This window comes from Ziziphus jujuba, chromosome 9, assembly GCF_031755915.1.
Source record: "Ziziphus jujuba cultivar Dongzao chromosome 9, ASM3175591v1".
NCBI classification, from domain to species: Eukaryota; Viridiplantae; Streptophyta; class Magnoliopsida; order Rosales; family Rhamnaceae; genus Ziziphus; species Ziziphus jujuba.
Genome location: NC_083387.1, coordinates 5,511,097 through 5,530,724, shown reverse-complemented (window position 1 = coordinate 5,530,724; position 19,628 = coordinate 5,511,097). Strand labels below are relative to the sequence as shown.

The 19,628-nt window shown below is 36.3% G+C and overlaps 3 protein-coding genes across 7 annotated transcripts; 2 read left to right on the top strand and 1 right to left on the bottom strand.

Moving 5' to 3' along the window:
• The first annotated feature begins 1,371 nt into the window (after positions 1-1,371).
• LOC107434250 (protein PHOSPHATE STARVATION RESPONSE 1) lies at positions 1,372-7,265 on the top strand. 5 transcript variants are annotated; one of them, XM_016045700.4, is made up of 10 exons: positions 1,372-1,944; positions 3,218-3,293; positions 3,368-3,836; positions 3,930-4,025; positions 4,118-4,328; positions 4,415-4,491; positions 4,601-4,640; positions 5,695-5,752; positions 6,402-6,474; positions 6,666-7,265. In XM_016045700.4, the coding sequence occupies exons 3-10, from the start codon at positions 3,375-3,377 to the stop codon at positions 7,020-7,022; spliced, it is 1,374 nt and encodes a 457-aa protein (XP_015901186.1). In that variant the 5' UTR covers positions 1,372-1,944; positions 3,218-3,293; positions 3,368-3,374; the 3' UTR covers positions 7,023-7,265. The 5 variants fall into 5 exon arrangements, with proteins under 5 accessions (XP_015901186.1, XP_048336381.1, XP_015901184.1 ...); XM_048480424.2 differs by having other exon boundaries at positions 1,375-1,890; positions 3,368-4,025; XM_016045698.4 differs by having other exon boundaries at positions 1,376-1,944; positions 3,368-4,025.
• Positions 7,266-8,637: 1,372 nt separating this feature from the next.
• On the top strand, positions 8,638-13,293 carry LOC107434238 (cellulose synthase A catalytic subunit 4 [UDP-forming]). The gene is made up of 11 exons (XM_016045687.4): positions 8,638-8,918; positions 9,023-9,144; positions 9,250-9,322; positions 9,500-9,650; positions 9,762-10,374; positions 10,465-10,602; positions 10,743-10,868; positions 10,967-11,179; positions 11,269-11,784; positions 11,941-12,291; positions 12,402-13,293. The coding sequence occupies exons 1-11, from the start codon at positions 8,684-8,686 to the stop codon at positions 12,981-12,983; spliced, it is 3,120 nt and encodes a 1,039-aa protein (XP_015901173.3). The 5' UTR covers positions 8,638-8,683; the 3' UTR covers positions 12,984-13,293.
• A 1,479-nt stretch (positions 13,294-14,772) lies between these two features.
• LOC107434237 (MDIS1-interacting receptor like kinase 2) lies at positions 14,773-19,129 on the bottom strand. Its single transcript, XM_048481365.2, has 2 exons — positions 15,582-19,129; positions 14,773-15,478 (listed from the first exon to the last, which is right to left on the bottom strand). The coding sequence occupies exons 1-2, from the start codon at positions 18,892-18,894 to the stop codon at positions 15,096-15,098; spliced, it is 3,696 nt and encodes a 1,231-aa protein (XP_048337322.2). The 5' UTR covers positions 18,895-19,129; the 3' UTR covers positions 14,773-15,095.
• Positions 19,130-19,628: the final 499 nt, after the last annotated feature.

The following is a 19,628-nucleotide window of genomic DNA, read 5'->3' as shown; positions in this document are numbered from 1 at the left end:
GAAAAGAAAGGGTAATATGCATCTTAGATACTATTAGTATAGCAGTTTCAGAGGGATAATACATAAAGAAGATTTTTTAGCTGCATCCTTAGATTCTATTTAAATGTACTAAATGCCCTCATGATGGGCAAAAGCATATACCCTTTTGCAAGGGTAATTGGTGGTGATCGAGGCAAATGGGTTTTTGGTATTCCCAGCGTGTATGTACATGAATAGGGATGGACACGATCCAAAGTGCTGGCTAGGGTTAGCGTTATTCTCTTCATCCATAAGACCATTATACAAAATGAAAATGACACTTCATGAGGAAAAAATTGAATAAATATAAAAAAAGATTCTAAATTATATGAATTTTACCTTCCCTTTTGGATAATGGTACATCTTGAAATTGCATTACTAAAGAATATTAATACTTTAGTAATGCAATTTACTACTTTAATATTAGGCTACAATGAAAAAAAAAAATGTGAACACTTTGAAAAAAAAAAAAAATTGTGAAACACCCTTTACCAAGAAAGTGTTTTGAGTAGTAGTGAATTGTATTTCTTCAAAGAAACAAAGAAGGATATATAATATTAATAATAATAAAAAGTGTAGGAGTATATAAAATTTATGTAAAATCTCTTTGAAGTTTTAGCATAGTAATTTCTTTTGATCTATTTTTTTTTAGAAAACTTTTTTTTTTTAAATTTTTTAACTTTTATTCTTCAAGTTGACTTCCTTTATTGACAATGTCCACGTATATATATAATTTTTTTTTTGTTTATTATTCGTTCATATTTTAGTATTATTCGCAAACTAATCGCAAAGACAAAGAAGAAAAAGTCATTTCCTTTGTTATATTACGTATAAAAATAGTTTTTTAAAAACATTTTTAGAAACTCATGAGTTTATTTTCGAAAAAACACTAACCTTTTTATGCTAAAAAGATCTTCATAGAGAATCTTAACCAGAAGAAGCTAGATAGCTTAAGAATATTAATGTTGTTATCATGGGAAAACATGCATAAAGTAGTTTACTGTCAAAAAATTAAAAACCATAAGACTAAAAGACTATCAGATATGTTTTTAATTTTTCTTTTTCAAATTTTGGATACCAAATCATATGAAAGTGATGTACATTAGTTTTTACACTATCATAAATCCAGCTGAGGTGAATTATTTTTAGTAATTAAAAAAACACAAAATTTTCCAAAATAGGGTGTTGATTGTGGAACGTAGTTGGTTAAGAAGACATCAACGTAACTAACCATCTGGGTGCGTGACACGTGTAACAACAAAAAATTCCATAGGAGCCATGCTTGGGGCAAAGAGGGAAGACTAGAAGAAGAGGAGGGGAGAGAGAGAGAGAGAGAGAGAGAGAGTGTTTGGGTGATGATTGGCTTCTTGCACAACTCAAAGAACATATTTCTTTTCTCTAATCATTGCCGTACTATATATTTTTTTGGTAAATTAATTCGTAAACCATTTATATGTGAAGAACTAGCCCCACGTGCGCTCCATCAGATATGTCACATCCCCACCAATCACAATCTCCCTTATAGTGGGACCCTCAAATATGCTGCGCTCCCTCTACATTCCCCATTCGTTTATATGACACGCGCTTCCTGGACGCGTGGGCTAGGTACTGGTCCTATTAATTGCAGTCCCAAAAAGCCCTTCCAAAATCCAAAGAGGAAGAGAAGGGCAAAGCGCACTCGTGACTCGTGTGACTCGTCACCGTTTCACTTCCTTTTTTTTTTGGCTCACGCCGGCGACGGAAAATTTTAACCCCCCACTCGACTTCTTCCGCTCCATTTCCCTTCTTTTTGATTCGATTTGATCCTCTTTTGCCTTTTCGATTCTAATTTCCCATGATATCTATCGGTTTTATTTTTATTTTTATTTTGGGGTGAGAATTCGATGCACCGCTTTTGTAATTCTGTAGGCTGTTGCGGTTTCTGAGGTAGAATCTGAGGCTATGCTTTTGCCTAATTAGAGTTGGCTTGAATTCTTTTTTTTTTTTTTTTTTGGTGGTTTTTTCCCACTGCGAGTTAGCTTGAAATTGAATTTGGATTTATTTTTTTTGGTTTGATTTTGTTTTTGTTTGGTGGAAAAAATGTTTTTATGCATATGATATGGAATTACTTATGTTATGATTGGATTTATGGTAATTTGTATGTATTGTAATCGGTTTGGAAGGGTTTGGTGTGCTGATGATGTTTGGATTCTTGGAATTCGTTATTGTTTACTTTGTGTTAGCTTCCCTTTTTTTAATTTATTTTTTAATTTTTATTTTTTTATGGTGGGAGTTGAGGAGGTTTGCTACTATAGTACATGGCTAAAGTACGGTTTTGGATAGAGTTCAGAGGTGAAAATTTTGATTGTAATGCAAATTCTTATGTAACTTTGTGTATGTCTTAATATGCAAGGTAAAGCTCTTTTCTTTATCCCTCGATTTTTAATTTCTTAATTTTGCGAATTTAAGTTGATTATTCTCTTGGGCGGTCCAGAGTCAGAATAAAATGCTATGATGATCATACATAACATGAATTCTTGATCTTTAACTCCATTTGAAAACAGTTTACTTATTGGACTTCAAAGTATAAATTCTAGCATTCCATGATGTTTGGAGATAAAGAATATTCCAAAGATGGGAAAGATGAAACTACAACACCGCTCTAGTTATATGCATCATTATATCCACAACATTTTGAATCCACTGTTATAGTAAATCATCCTAGACAATGAGATAGCAATAGTCATATAGTTTACATTGTGTTGTTTTTGTGTTTTTAACATCTTGATGGTGGTAATATATATTCTAGTGGATGCTTCTAAGTTGCGATAACCTTCTAATATTTGGTGATGCTCCTATTTTTGAAGTGCTAATATCTTTGTCCTATAAATTATTGCAGTTTCGTGTTATTAACTTTTGGTTTTCTAGTTACCAGAACTCTGGCTACACTTGATTGAATATGACTCTGAATTAAGGTTAAAGTTATCTTGTATAAAGTTGACTGAGAATTTGGATGAGTTATTGGATTGTATAGCAAAAAACGCATCATTTCACATCAACGAAAATGTTTTTATGGGGCTGAATTGTGTGGTTGTGCACAGGTGTATGAAGTTCATTCATAGCTTTGTATGATCTTCTATGCCTATAAAAACTTTTTGTTTCATCTTGCTTCCTTTTGGCAGTATGTTGCATTAATCCCTTTTTTCCTTTCACCTTGCAGAGGTTCAGATTGATGACCTTTTTCTGTGGCCTCCATATAAGCAAGGAAAACAGTTCTTGCAGCTGGTTTTAAGTTGGTAAGGACAACCATGGCAACAAATTAGGTAATGTGAATATAATAAATAACTGAATCCACGTTTTCTCATATCAGGTAAAAAATGGAGGCACGCCCTGCTTTGTCAATTCCGAGGTCAGGGGCAAAGCAGCTCACTGACATGGGAGTGTCTTCAGCACTTTCTTCATCTGTACCAGTTCTTCCAGTCCCTTTGGAAGAGATGTATCCCAAGTTGCCAGACTCCCAACAAGTTTCCATGGAAAGAGGACTTATGACAAGGCCTCGCACCAATTCAAGCCCCTTACCTTCCAACAGTGGTGCAGTTGGTCACATATTTTCATCATCATCGGGATTTTCATCAGATCTTCACTACTCATCTGATTCACCACATGAAAAGCAGTCAAGAAACACTCCTTTTCTACCTCAGTCAGCTAGTGGGTCAAGTTTACCATTACCACATTCTTCTCATTCAGGAATGCTCCAATCTACAGCATCAAGTCATTATGCCAAAGAAAACAGTGCATCCTGGTGTACAGATTCAATTACGGATTTCCTTGATTTTCCTGTAAATAACCCTGTAGAGAATAGTCAAGCAGAAAGCAGTAATTGTTGTAGCATCATGGCATCTGAAGAACTTACCAAGAGAAATGATTGGCAGGAATGGGCTGATCAGCTTATCACTGATGATGATGCTTTGGATTCTAATTGGAGTGAGCTTCTTGTAGACAACACTCTTCCAGATGTGGAACCAAAGGTTGGGATACACATGGTGCTTAATATACACTTTGCACAAGTAAGGCAGAAAAATTCTGGTATTTATAAAAAACTCTTATTTTGTTCCTTCAGATGGCATACCAGGTTCCCAAACCAACGACAAATTTTCAAGCTCATCAATCCCAAGTTCATCAGCAGCATCTTGCTCCACCTGGTGAAATTCGCACAGTAGCTACGTCCTCTTCTTCAGCTAATAATGCCTCAGCCAAGCCACGCATGCGCTGGACACCAGAACTTCATGAAGCCTTTGTGGAAGCTGTTAACCATCTTGGTGGTAGTGAAAGTGTGCACCTCTACCAACCTTTTTGAGCTCTTAATGTAATACTAGGAAACTTTTGTTTCAACTGAATTTCCGTTTTTAATTTATAGGAGCAACTCCTAAGGGTGTGCTGAAGCTCATGAAAGTTGAAGGCTTGACTATCTATCATGTCAAAAGCCATTTGCAGGTGTGTAAACTGTACAATCATATATTTTCCTATATATACTGTGAATTCATGTTATGTGTTTGTGTGTGTGTGAATATTTTTTTTTTGATTGGAGCTTTTTAAATTGCAGAAATATAGGACTGCTAGATACAGACCAGATTCATCAGAAGGTATATAAGAAGTGTCTCTTAGTTGCATTAATACTTATGTTTCATGTGTTTTTTGTTTTGGTTTCTTTTTTTTTTTTTTTTTTTTTTTCGGTTGTGCCTTTATCGGTTTCTTGTTATGGCTCTCGGCATTTTTATATTCTCTGCAAGAATAAAAATGTGGCAGGTGGTTTTTAGTATCCATGTGCCCATGTTTTTGGGGGTATTAAGTATCTGAAGGAAGGGTATCTCATGTTGGAGGCATGTCATATCCTATGTGTGAGGTCAATGGGCTATAATGCTGAAGCTTAGGCCATCTATTAACATGTTGCAGTGAGATAGAAAGTGAAAGTAATTTTCTTCTTGTGGTTGTTACCAACCAAAGCTTTTACTTCTTTGTCTTTTGATGCTGCTTCTATCCTCTTCTTTTGCTAGTAGTGTGCCATACAGAGAAAATAAAATTTTTATTTTCTCTAAAGTTCTTCTCCCTTTCACTTTGATATTTCAATTATTTGGTATACATACATATTATTGATGATTTGGGCCTTTGATTCGAGATTGCAACGTTTGATGTGCTTCTGGCTTGACTGCCTTTCCTTCTAAAATATTTGACTTCCGTTGGTCTAATTTTTTAATAATGTATATAAGCTGAAATTTTATGTAGAACCATCTTGTTGATTTCTCCTACATGGCCATGCAGGTCTAATTTTTTAATAATGTATATAAGCTGAAATTTTATGTAGAACCATCTTGTTGATATCTCCTACATGGCCATGCAGGGCTATAATTTATAGATACTTTGATGTATTCATTTTTTAAATACTTAACTTCTTTACACAAACATATACTTGTCAATATCCATACAAATATATTTAGCTGTACATTCCTAGGATGCTCAAATTCCATTTTGTTGTTGATTTAGTGTTTGATCAAAGCCTTGTTTGTGGAGTTTCATGCACCATTCCTCCCATCTTCTTTGTAGTTGGCATAGTTTTGTTTACTTGTTTTACTGTTCACGAGATGCAAATAAGGTTTTCCTGCGTAGCTGATGTGCTGGGCTGATTATTTCTGCTTGCAGGGTCATCGGAGAAGAAATTAAATTCCATTGAAGAAATGTCATCTCTTGACTTGAAAACGTGAGTCATTTGTTGTTCAATATTTGGAAACATATAATATACCTTATTCATTCTTTTACTTCTGGTTTTATTATCACACTCTGTTCATTTTAGGAACTTTTTGTAATTTCTGATGATACTTCATGTGTAAATCCTTAAATTGTTAATTGTCTACCATATTCCCAACACAAGTAGGTTTAGGTTGACCTTGGAAAGAAGAATGCTGGAGACATCAATAGGATTTTAACAGCTGTATTGACAGCTAGCCAGTGCTTAATTGACTAAAGGTGTTTTGAGGATGTTTGAAGTTCACTAGTTCAATTGGAATGGTCATGAAATAGAACATGTAATCGAATCTGATACATTCAAGTACACTAGCTGGCTGCAAAATTTTGGGAGAATGAAGCCAGTATGGATAAAGCTTGCTAATTTCAGTCTTCATGTATAAGTTTTCTTTGAGATATAGTATTTTTATGAATTTGGGTTGGCCGTCTAATTCTCCTCAATGCAGTAACTATCCTTCAAAAGATTGATAGACTGAACTGCATTAAGGGGTATTATAAAAAGCCTCAGAAAGGGTTGTTATAAGCTTGATAGGGAAATATGGACTGCTTTTGTAATTGGCGCTAAATATATTTGAACATCTTTAACTATATTTTGGTTTGGTTAGCAGGGGTATTGAGATTACGGAAGCTCTGCGACTGCAGATGGAAGTCCAGAAGAGGTTACATGAACAGCTTGAGGTACAAATATGTTAGTTGGAAATGGATTTGTTGTATTATTTAGGGGTTCATTTCATGCCTAAAAAAACCTTTTACAAAACTTTTTGTCAGCTTTCACATCCATTCCTTAAGCGCTTACCTGTACATTTTACCCTTCCAGCTTCCTTTCTGTTACTTATGGTGCATTATTTATATCTTTTACTTCTCCGCAGATACAAAGAAATCTACAGCTGCGAATTGAAGAACAAGGGAGGTATCTGCAGATGATGTTTGAGAAGCAGTGCAAGTCAGGTATTGACAAGCTCAAGGCGTCATCCTCCGGTTTGGATAACCCCACCACGATATTGGTTCAAGATTCACCTGAAAAAGGTGAAATGGATGCCTCCAAGGCAGACCAAGGCAAAACCGGAGTTGACCTGGTTAATACTAAACCTACAGCGGAAGAAGATTCACAGAAGTCGAATAGGCAGCAGCAAGAGGCACCTGATGACAAAGCTCCTGAGAAACCTGAGCCAGATATTCAGGAGTCCAGTTCCCATCCCACAAAGCGTCCAAGGACGGATGAATAAGCTATCCGTATCACCTCCCAATTTAGCATAGAAATGACAAGACATTACTGATTTTTGGAAGATATGCAGGCTTTGCTGCCAATGCGGCCAACCTTAGGGGAGAAAGAAAAAGTTTGGTGTTTTATTTTGTCCTTTTTCCCTTTTTGATCGGATGAGAATTCCAACTCCGTTATATGAGAAAAATAGTAACTTTGTAACTTTTTAATGAGTATTTATATATGAATAAGATAAATTAGTTTAAGATTTTGGTTTTCAAATATATATATATATATATATATAATCGGGGTTTTTGGTATATGGCAATCAATCTCATCAAATGATACAACATCATGTAAATATATATTTTTCTGTTTTTAAAAAAAAAAAAAAAAAATCTAAATAGAGAGGATAATTCCTAAAATAAGTTATAAACCTAACTGTCATTTTTCAATTCAAATTTTGGATAATTTGTTATTAGTCTAAGGTTAAATAAAAGTTCAAATAAATTTCATTCCGTCACTTAATTGATATACATTTATTTTTATGAAACATTGAGAAGCAAACTAAACTATCTGGATTATCAAAAACAACTCGGTCCTGTCGTGGTAATTTGTAATCTGGATGTCATAATTGCACCAGTCACTTGATATACATTTGTTTTTATGAAACCTGAAGAAGCAAACTAAACTGTCTGGATTAACAAAAACAACTCGGTTATGTCTTAGTAATTTGTAATTTGAATGTCAAAATAGCACCACGATTTTTGTTTTTTGTTAGTTTAAGACTAGATTTATGAAGGTGTTTAAAAGGGGAGATGCATGTGATGTAACGTGATGCGTGTATATGCATGAAGGATTGTCATGTTCTATCATTCTAACTGTTTAATCACCATTATGACAAATGGGCTGGACCTTTCTACCCAAAAAAATCAATAATGAGCTGGACCAACTGACTGTGGTGATGACTAAGAAGCCCTCGTCGCTCCTGACCCATCACAGGCCCATGACTACAATTTTTTTTTTTTTTTAGCAGTCTAATTATATATATATATATATATATATATATATATATATATATATTTTCATGGGGAAAAACTTCTTAAAATCTCTTGCAAGAGACCTTTAAAAAAAAAAAAAAATCTAGTTTTATTGGACGAAGAGAAACATCTCATTTTAAACATTAAAGTCGGTTTAAATTTATAGGTCAATTTGAGTGCTAAAATGATCATGTCACGCCAAAGACGTCCTACCAAACAAAAAACCAAAAAGAAATAATAATAATAATAAAAATAATAAAGAAAAATAAATAAATTAAAATGCGGTAAGACCTGTAACAGATATAAATATATATGAAGGCAATGAAGAAAAGTGGGGTAGGCAACACATGCAACACTGTGCAAAAGCAATGCTACATGTTTGGTAGTATACATTTTGGAAAAGATTATAGTCATCTTCATAGACACCTTGGAATGCAAGCAAATCCCAACCAAATCCCTCTCTTTCTCTCTCTCCCACCAATCGTTCCCTAACGTCTCTTAGAATCAAACCCATGACTTCCCAACTCACAGTAGGTACAAGAAGCTCATCTCTCCTTCTCCTCCACCTTTCAATATAATAACACTCCTTCCCTTTTCTCTTCCTTCACCAAATCTTCTACTCCATCTCATTTTTTGGCTAATTGCCATGGCAGGCTTTGTTACTGGTTCCGACACCAGGGACGAGCCTCCACCGAATCGCCACTCTGCTTCAAAAATATGTAAAGTTTGTGGGGATGAGATTGGTTACAAAGATAATGGAGAGCTGTTTGTGGCCTGCCATGTTTGCGGTTTTCCGGTTTGTCGTCCTTGTTATGAGTATGAAAGGAGTGAAGGAAATCAATGTTGCCCTCAGTGCAACACTCGCTATAAGCGTCACAAAGGTACTGTTAATTTTACTGGATCTTATTGCTGATAATTTTTTTAATCATTGTAAAATTGAATGTAATATAATATAATGTTAAATGTGCTATCTATCTGTTTTTAGGTTGTCCAAGGGTTGCAGGTGATGAAGAGGATAGCTTTGATGATGATTTTGATGATGAGTTTCAGGTCAAAAATCACCAGGATGACTCTGCGGATCATAGAATTCATGCCACTACTAATTCGGTAAATTTATAATCAATGAACATATACAAAGGCATTATGATGACTCTAATTAATTAACTGTAGAGCAAGTGACAGACAAATTATGTACGTACGTGAATTTTGCAGGAAAATGGGGACCATTACAATCCACAGCAATGGCATCCAAATGGCCCAGCTTTCTCTTCTTTTGCCGGAAGTGGTAAGTAATTAAATATGTCAACCTTTTTTTTCTCCTATGCCATGCATGTACTAGTGAATTTGTCTTTTAAAGATCATCAATTCCTTTTCTTAACATGGAAATCTGTATACATTATAATTGATTTCATATTGTGTGGTTTGCATATGTATATATATATATATATATATATATATGTAGTTGCTGGTAAGGATTTTGAAGCCGACAAAGAAGCTTATAGCGCTGAGGAATGGAAAGATAGAGTAGAAAAATGGAAAGTCAGGCAAGAAAAAAGAGGCCTTTTCAACAAAGAAGATGGCAACAATGATCAAGCCGAGGAAGATGATTACCTGTATGTAACTAATTCATTTTCTATCTATCTACATCATATAATCAGAGAAAGAAAACAGTTTTTAAAAAAAATATAAAAAAATAGAAATTGATTTTGATGATAATTTTGCAGTTTGGCAGAAGCCCGACAACCAATGTGGAGAAAAGTCCCAATTCCTTCAAGCAAAATAAGTCCTTACCGCATAGTTATTGTCCTTCGTCTTGTAATTCTGATGTTCTTCTTCCGTTTCCGTATCTTAACCCCTGCCTACGATGCTTTTGCCCTCTGGCTCATCTCTGTCATTTGTGAAATATGGTTCGCACTCTCTTGGATTCTTGATCAGTTCCCCAAATGGCAACCCATCAACCGTGAGACATACTTGGAACGTTTGTCCCTAAGATTTGAACGTGAGGGTGAGCCTAATCGTCTTGCCCCTATTGATTTCTTCGTGAGTACTGTGGATCCTCTCAAGGAACCCCCAATCATCACTGCAAACACTGTTCTTTCTATCTTAGCCGTGGATTACCCTGTTGAAAAAGTGAGCTGTTATGTATCCGATGATGGTGCTTCCATGCTCCTTTTCGATACGTTATCCGAGACTGCTGAGTTTGCTAGGAGATGGGTTCCTTTTTGTAAGAAGCATAACATTGAACCAAGAGCTCCAGAGTTCTATTTCTCTCAGAAGATTGATTACTTGAAGGACAAGGTTCATCCAAGCTTTGTCAAAGAGCGTAGGGCCATGAAAGTAAGCAACTTTAAAGACTTTTAGCTGCTTTTTTACCATGAATTTTTAATATTACGAAGAGGTCTAAAAGGATTTGTTTGGTTTCTGCAGAGAGAGTACGAAGAATTCAAAGTGAGGATTAATGCACTGGTTTCAAAGGCTCTGAAGAAACCGGAAGATGGGTGGGTGATGCAGGATGGTACTCCATGGCCCGGCAACAACACTCGTGATCATCCCGGCATGATTCAGGTTCGACAAGTTTTCTTCTTCTCTGCATTTTTCTTTAAGAAATGAGGGAAAAAATGGAAGAAACTAATCAAATATTGCAGATATTAGCCAATTTAGTCGCTGTTGCCGGGTTTGTAAACTCATGCTACTTGATCTGGCAGGTTTATCTGGGAAGTGCTGGTGCACTAGATGTAGACGGAAAGGAACTACCACGTCTTGTATATGTTTCTCGTGAGAAACGACCTGGCTATCAACATCACAAGAAAGCAGGTGCCATGAATGCTCTGGTAAGTAGCTATATATTAACACATTGAATATGTAAATTTAATTACGGTTGATTCATTTAGCAATCCTAATGAGTTGCCAATTTGGTTCTTGATAACAGGTTCGTGTATCTGCTGTGCTCACTAATGCACCTTTCATGTTGAATCTGGATTGTGATCACTACGTCAATAACAGCAAGGCTGTAAGGGAAGCTATGTGCTTTCTAATGGATCCCAATTTGGGAAAGAAGCTTTGCTATGTCCAGTTTCCTCAGAGATTTGATGGTATTGATCGCCACGACAGATATGCTAATCGAAATGTGGTGTTCTTTGATGTAAGTGGTACTACCTGCTTAAAAAAGAACAATCTACTTGTGTAAACTCATCTGAATTCCTTAATTGCTCTGGTTTGATTTGGCTACAGATCAACATGAGAGGCCTTGATGGGATCCAAGGACCAGTATATGTTGGGACTGGAACTGTTTTCAATAGGCAGGCATTATATGGCTATGATCCACCAGTGTCTGAAAAGAGGCCAAAGATGACATGTGACTGCTGGCCTAAATGGTGCTGCTGCTGCTGCTGTGGTGGTTCAAGGAAAAAGTCTAAGAAGAAGGGAGTGGTAAGAAGTTTGTTTGGAGGACTATACACAAAGAAAAAGAAAATGATGGGGAAGAACTACGTGAGGAAAGGGAGCTCAAGTATGTTCGATCTTGAAGAGATTGAAGAAGGGCTTGAAGGTTATGATGAGTTGGAGAAATCATCACTCATGTCACAGAAGAATTTTGAGAAACGATTTGGGCAATCTCCTGTTTTTATAGCTTCTACTCTTGTGGAAGATGGTGGCCTTCCTGAAGGGACCAATACCTCTTCTCTTATCAAAGAGGCCATCCATGTTATAAGTTGTGGCTATGAAGAGAAAACTGAATGGGGAAAAGAGGTAAGTGGCCCCATAAGGAGCTTCCTCCCTACAAATATCTTAAATTTGGTGAACTATTTGATTTTTTCAGTAACCATATCAATTACATGAAGCCAAAATATCATTATTAACTTGTTACTAATTAAGATCACTTGATGATGAAATATTGATTGGCAGATTGGGTGGATCTATGGCTCGGTTACAGAAGATATTTTGACTGGCTTTAAAATGCATTGTAGAGGATGGAAGTCATTATACTGTATGCCAAAAAGACCAGCTTTCAAGGGATCTGCACCTATCAATCTTTCAGATCGGTTGCACCAAGTGCTGAGGTGGGCTCTTGGTTCAGTAGAAATTTTCCTTAGTCGTCACTGCCCCTTATGGTATGCCTATGGTGGAAAATTGAAGTACCTTGAGAGATTTGCTTACATCAACACCATTGTCTACCCTTTCACTTCCATTCCTCTACTAGCCTACTGCACTGTCCCAGCTATCTGTCTTCTCACAGGAAAATTTATCATCCCAACTGTAAGTAGTACTAAATTGATTACTAGTTCATGAGAAAATGACTCAATGAAAGTCATAGATTTAATGATTTCTAATGAGAAATTTCTTTGTGTGTATATATATATATACAGCTGAACAACTTTGCTAGCATATGGTTCATGGCACTTTTCTTGTCCATCATTGTGACTGGTATTCTAGAGCTTCGATGGAGCGGTGTTAGCCTAGAGGACTGGTGGAGAAATGAGCAATTCTGGGTCATTGGTGGTGTGTCTGCACATCTTTTTGCTGTCTTCCAAGGCCTCCTCAAGGTCCTTGCTGGAGTTGACACCAACTTTACGGTGACAGCGAAAGCAGCAGACGACAGTGAGTTTGGGGAGCTATACCTCTTCAAATGGACTACTCTTCTTATACCTCCAACAACCCTAATTATCTTGAACATGGTGGGAGTTGTGGCAGGCATTTCTGATGCCATTAACAATGGTTATGGTTCATGGGGTCCTCTGTTTGGGAAACTATTTTTCTCCTTCTGGGTCATTGTCCATCTCTATCCCTTCCTCAAAGGTTTGATGGGAAGGCAAAACAGGACTCCTACCATTGTTGTACTTTGGTCAATTCTTCTGGCTTCGATCTTCTCACTCATTTGGGTTCGAATTGATCCTTTCTTACCCAAGCAAGTTGGACCAATTCTTAAACAATGTGGGGTGGAATGCTAGATAGCCAAACGGTATTGATTTTTTTTGGGTTTTTTTACCTCTCCCCCTTGAATGTTTTTTCTCTGTAGTTTAAAGGCACTTTGTGCTTGTATATGTCTTTTATCAGAACTCCATAAACCTTAAAGAGAATGATTTGAGCATATATAATGTTGAACAAAGGTTGATTTGGTGGTAATTAATGTGTGAGAAAAGGAAGCAACTGGCATTATCATGATCTATACAGTGATTGCCACCATTACAATGATATGTATCATGAACTGCAAATAACATTTACAGTATCTCCACCAAACCTGTTTGAGATTTCGATCCATATCTTTTGCTTGATTTTGCAGATTGAGTTTGTTCTTGTGGCTTTTTTTAGATGTTTATAATTTTACTTTTTCTTTCTCACTTATATTTATAATTATACATGATCGCCAAAAATCCTTCCCACACACTGACATCGGCTTAAATATTTATGCATATATATATATATATATATATTAAGTAGATTATGGATTATCTAGCTCACTTTTATCATTGGTTATATAGAAATAGGAATTACATCGTATATGAAAATACTAAAAATTTAAGTAGAAAAAATGAATCCTCTAATAGAAATCAATTAAAGTTACATGATATTTAAATAACAATATATATGAAATTGCTATTACGAAGGAAGTCGATTTTCCTCACATAGCATATATATATATATATATATATATACAAGAAAGAAAAAATAGTCTAATGGTAGATGCGAAGTAATTTAAGATCTAAAATTATAAATATATATATAAATATATAGTTATTTTATAGTAAATATGTTCACAAAAATATAATATCTGAAAAAATCATTATCAATACTATTATATAAAATTATAATTTTATAAAAAAAAATTATTATTTTTATGAATATTTGTAGAATAAAAAAGTATACACGTTTGCAAGATAGAATATATATATATATATATATATAACATTGGAGAAGTCTATGATTTAATCGGTTATAGGCTGATGATTAAAAAAAAAAAAAAAATCGGTTATAAGCCAAACAAATATTATGAAACTCTAAAGTGAACTCTTTCTTTTTTTTTTTCTTATTTTTTTCTTTTTTAATTCAAATTTAACTATAATGTATACTTTGATTATTATATTTGAAACTAATATTAATTACGCCAACGGCTAACAGTTAGCTTTATTATTAATTGCTATAAGTATTAAAATATTTATGAAATGATACATACTAAAATATTATTAATTGATATATTTATATAATTTAAATATAAAAAAAATAAAATTTTAAATGGATAAATAAATTTAAAAACAAATAAATTAAATATTACTACATAATTTGTTATATCATTCAATAAATATTTTGTTAATCTTACTCTATTAATTAAGTGTTCATTTTACCAAAGTAATTGTTTCTAGCCATGGGAGTGGGTGAAAAGTTTACCTCTTCTAGTTTTCTACGTTACTATGAATGTTTAGCTTTTCAATTACTTTACTCTTTATATCACCAAAAAAAAAAAAAAAAAAAAAAAAAAAAACACAATTCCTTTGCTCTTCTTATATGAAAAAAGTGTAGTTTAGAATTTGAAACAGACAATATACATAATTAACCAGCAAACATTCCCATCACTGCAAGTCCACGTTTGAATTTAGAAAATAAAAAATATCAATAATAATAACAATAGTAATGAAAAAATAAAATGGAAAATGGAAAATAATTTATACCTGAACTTCAGCTAAAAGCCAGAACGGGAAAATTAGCTGACAAGGAACCAGAAGACTTAAAGGGGATGCGAAATGAAACACAAAACTTTTAAATTTTAATTACGAGATTTAACATTATTTGAGCAAGTTGTGGAAAAAAAAAGGCACCAAATGTTGTAACGTCAACAAACATGACTTTGACTTTGTCAACATTTGGGAGAAGAAGGAAAATATTATAGAACCCCTTAAAAAAAAAAAAAAAAATTAACTTCAATAAATAAGCTTCAAAATCAATCTCGAGGGCTCTTACACAATGTCTAGGAATCCATTTCTAAAATCTAAAAACATCAAGATTGTGACAACCTGAAGACTCAGCGGTAAGCCCCCAAAGTATTAAGCTTTACCCGTTTTGCCGTTCTATTTACTGAGCCAAGTTAGATTCTGCATTGAAATGGTGGAAAATGATTGGGCTAAGTAAGGCTGAGTCCGAGCTGATAATTCTTGAGCCACAAAACGCATTGTAGGCCTTGACTCAGGATTAGTCCGAGTGCAAGTCAAAGCTACTTGAACCGCAAAAACCACAGCTTCTGCTAATTCACCTCCTGGAGCAGAAAGCCTCTGGTCTAAAACATCCTTCAAAAGCAATTCACCATTGTTGTCGTCCACTAAAGTTTTCGATGAAACTGACGACAATGACGCAAGCATTTCGCCAGGATGTTTTCCCATCATTATTTCTAATGCCACCACTCCAAAACTATATACATCGCATTTGTCCGTCACGCTCGTTGTTTGTGCTAGCTCTGTGGTAAATTTAAAATAATAATAATAATTAAAATTCAAAGAATATATATATATATATATATATATCTATATTTACCAAATAAAACGAAAATATTACTTTACCTGGGGCCATGTAACCGTACAACCCAGCCAAATTGGTCCAGTTGGATGAATCGGGATTCAATACTCTCGCCGTTCCGAAATCTGAAAGCCGTGGCTCGAAATCCGATCCCAGCAATATATTGTTCAGAGAAACATCCCGATGAACGATCGGCGGCGAACAGTCATGGTGCAAATACGCAAGCGCGTGGGCCACTCCTTGTACGATTCTGATTCTTTTTTCCCAACCCAGATGATCTTCTACCTTCTTATACAAACCGTACAATGCTTTCCCCAAGCTCCCTCTCTCTACGTATTCGTATACCAAGTACATACAACCCCTCCAGGAGATAAACCCATAGAGCTTTATGATGTTCCGGTGCTGGACGCCCGTCAGAGTTCTTATCTCGTTCTCGAATCTTTGCCGGTTTATCGCTGGAATATTGGCCGAGTCTTCCGTATTCAGACGCTTCACCGCAACAGCGTGACCGGAAGACAAAACCGCTTTGTACACGACTCCGAAATCTCCTTTTCCGATGCAGTACTTGTCGTGGAAATCCTCGGTGGCATTCACAAGTTCCAGGAATGCGAATCTCCCTTCTTTTCCCCATATCACGGACTCCGATTTCTCCAAATCTTGGAGGCTTTTGGTTTTTACGTCTTGGAGTTTGGATTTCCGTTTCATAAAAATTATGCAGAAAACAATGGCAAACAGAAAGAGAGCACATGAGGGAACGAGGACTCCGATCAAGACCTTAGTGGTATTTTTGGTGGATTTTTTGTTGGAGAATAATGCACATGCCGTCAACCCAGCTACATTTCCACACAAATCAGAGTTTCCAACAAAAGCATTTGGATGAGGGTGTTTGAAAAAGCTTCCTTCGCTTGGAATTGGACCGCTCAATTTGTTGTAAGAAAAATCAGCGGATTGCAGACTAGACATTTGGGAAAGTGACGGGGGAATCGAACCCGAGAGATGGTTATTGGAGAGATTGAGAATTTCAAGACGTGTAAGCTTGAAGAAGGTCAATGGGATTTGCCCAGATAGCGAATTGCTGCTGAGATCCAACATAGCTTGTAATAAAACCAAGTTGCCAAGCTCGGACGGTACTTCACCTGAGAGATTGTTGTGGCTTAGGTTCAGGCTTGATAGTTTCTCACAGTTTTCGAGCACTTTTGGAATACTGTTGGAAAATTTGTTTGCTGATAAATCAAGCAATTCTAAAGCAGTCATCTTGCTTATGCTCTGTGGGATTTCCCCTGACAAATGGTTGTGGCTGAGATTGAGATGGAATAGCCGCCCTAGATTTCCCAGCTCCGACGGAATTTCCCCGCTCAAGTTATTGGAGTCCAGGATCAGACGTTCCAACTTACTCAGCTTTCCAAGCTCTGGTGGGATTTGACCGGAAATTTTATTTCCATCCATCTGCAAGTTTGTGAGATTTTGACAGTCACCCCAATTGGTTGATACTTCACCCACAAACTGATTGTCACTCAGAGAGATGTATTTGAGATTGGGATGAACACCAAATGCATCAGTAATGTTGCCTGTGAGTTTGTTCTTATCAAGACGTACTCTTTTCAATCCAGAACAATTTTTCAAGCACTCAGGCAATATCCCTGTAAAGCTGTTGTTGTTCACTGTGAGAATCTGAAGCGAGTAGCCGCTACACAATTCTGGTGGCAATTCTCCAGAGAAACTGTTGCTTGAAAAGCTGACTGTGCTCAAACGAGGACTGTTCTTCCCGAATTCTCTTGGAATGGTTCCGGTGAAATTATTGGTGAACACAGAGAATCCCACCAAGTTACCGAGGCTAGAAATGGTATCCGGCAACTCACCGGACAATTCATTGGTGTTGACATCGAAGCTAACCAGGGACGTCATGTTTCCAATCTCCGGCCGGATTATCCCATTCAGATTGTTGTAGAAAAGTTGGATGTATTCAAGGTTTGTGAGACTATACAGAGTGAGAGGTATTGGACCAGAGAGATGGTTTCCCGAGAGGTCTAATTCTTTCAGGGCTTTCATGTTTTCTATCTGATGGGGAATTGGGCCAGATAAACTATTATTGTACAGATAAAGAAGGGTGAGATTTTCCAACAAGCCAATCTCCGGGGGAATCTCCCCACTAAAGTTATTGCTTTGAAGTTGCAACGAGTTCAGCCGAGTCCAGTTGGAGATGAGGTCAGGGGAAATAGTGCCAGAAAATGAATTATCAGATAAACCCATATCGACAATATTTTTGATGTTGGACAGGGACGGAGGAAGCTCCCCACTGAGCTGATTCATTGCCAAGGCGAAATAGGTGAGATTAGTACAAGAACCAAGCTCATGAGGGATTGTAGAGTTTAACAAGTTTTGGCGGAGATCCAGGTGGGAAAGCTCCTTGAGTTGGCCTATGGAGGAAGGAATTTTACCTTGAAAGGAATTATTGAACAAATAAAGAACTTCAAGTTTAGGTAAAAAGCCAATGTCTTCCGGAATTGTTCCATTGAAGTGGTTGACTGGCAGATTGAGGTGTTTGAGGTTGGAAAGTTTGGAAATGTTTGATGACAAGGGTCCATTGAATTGGTTATTTGTGAGATTGAGATATTCAAGCTTGCCCAGATTGCTAAATACCCATTCTGGTATTTGGCCGGTCAATTCCTGATTCTGGGACAAGTCTAGGAACGTCAAGTTCCTGCAATCTGATATGAAATCTGGGAATTCTGAATCAAGACTGTTGAGATAAAGATCAAGGTAGGTTAACGATGGCATGGCTGAAAATTTAGACCAGTCAGGGGATTCTAAGTAGTTTGATCCAAGGTCCAAGTACCATAACTTTTGGAGATTGCTGAGCTGATAAGGAATGGTACCTTTTAGATTGTTGTTGTGGAAACTAAGATAGCGAAGCTCTGTTAACCTGCTTATCTCCAAAGGTATTTCACCTGCGAAAAAGTTGTTGCCAATGTCCAACAAAGTGAGCTTGGACAGGTTTCCAATGGCTGCGGGTATTGGCCCGCTGAGACTATTGTTGTTGAGGTTGAAGACGCTGAGATTAAGAAACGGAGTGAAATTTAACTGGGTTAGAGTTCCGGTGACATTGAGGTTGGGGAGGTCTATTTGGGAGACCGTCCCGATGGAGTTGTCACAGACAATGGAAGACCAGTTGCAGAGGTTGTTGAGATTGGTGAGGGACCATGAATTTAGAGAAGCTGGTGGAGAAGACAAGCTGTTCTTCCATTGGAGAAGAGCTTCAGCTTGGGTTCTTGCAGATGACGTGGTCTTCAATGGGAGCAAGGAGAGCAAGAGAACATGAAGAAGGAGAAGAAGAGGATAATTTTGAAAGAGTTTCATAGTCTACGGTTTTTAGACTTTTGTACGTTTGAAATTTTGATCTGAGCGATATGCATTGGTTTGCTCTCTTGTTACTTATGTAGACAAAAGTGAGTCTTGTTAACCACACATCAGGTTCTCAAAAGTAATAAGCGATAAGCTTGGGTCTGCTCGCGCATCAAGCTCATTTTCAATATTAATATTTGAATTTACAGAGGCAAATTTTCCATTCTACTTTTCAGTGTCTTTGCCACCAACAAATTTCAAAGTCTTTCCAGGTCAACCAGGTCAATGAAAATTTATTTTTATTTGAAAAAATAAATTAATGAGAATAGATGACTTCCCCATATTACGATCGCCAAGGGAAGCCAATGCAATGCTGGTACTAGTGCGGTTGCTGAGTCAGCTGGTAGCTTTCTGCTTCTATTTTCTCGTTGACATATTTTCTCTTTTTTTATGAAAAAAAAATAAAAAATTCCAGGATGAAAAAGGTAATTAGAATGACTGCAACGAAAATATGAAGCGTGCAGGTACTGTTGTGGTGATTGAAGCCTCCTTGGAGCACGCATAGCAGTTGCACTCTTTTTTTTTGTTTTTTTTGTTTTTTTTGTTTTTTTGTTTTTTTTGTTTTTTTATTAATAACATATAGGAGTTGCACTGACTAATTAAATCCTATAACTTTGACCCCCCCCCCCCCCCCCAAAAAAAAAAAAAAAAAAAGAAAAAAGAAAAATAAAAAGACTTCGTAATTCTAA

Excerpts from the sequence above, each read along its gene's own strand:
- LOC107434238 (XM_016045687.4), top strand. The coding sequence starts at position 8,684 with ATGGCAGGCTTTGTTACTGGTTCCGACACCAGGGACGAGCCTCCACCG. Across the intron at positions 9,145-9,249 it reads TTCATGCCACTACTAATTCG|GAAAATGGGGACCATTACAA; the intron begins GTAAATTTATAA and ends TGAATTTTGCAG. Across the intron at positions 10,375-10,464 it reads AAGAGCGTAGGGCCATGAAA|AGAGAGTACGAAGAATTCAA; the intron begins GTAAGCAACTTT and ends TGGTTTCTGCAG.
- LOC107434237 (XM_048481365.2), bottom strand. The coding sequence starts at position 18,894 with ATGAAACTCTTTCAAAATTATCCTCTTCTTCTCCTTCTTCATGTTCTC. Across the intron at positions 15,479-15,581 it reads GTACGGTTACATGGCCCCAG|AGCTAGCACAAACAACGAGC; the intron begins GTAAAGTAATAT and ends AATTTACCACAG.
- LOC107434250 (XM_048480424.2), top strand. The coding sequence starts at position 3,375 with ATGGAGGCACGCCCTGCTTTGTCAATTCCGAGGTCAGGGGCAAAGCAG. Across the intron at positions 4,026-4,117 it reads TTCCAGATGTGGAACCAAAG|ATGGCATACCAGGTTCCCAA; the intron begins GTTGGGATACAC and ends TTGTTCCTTCAG. Across the intron at positions 4,641-5,694 it reads CAGACCAGATTCATCAGAAG|GGTCATCGGAGAAGAAATTA; the intron begins GTATATAAGAAG and ends TTCTGCTTGCAG.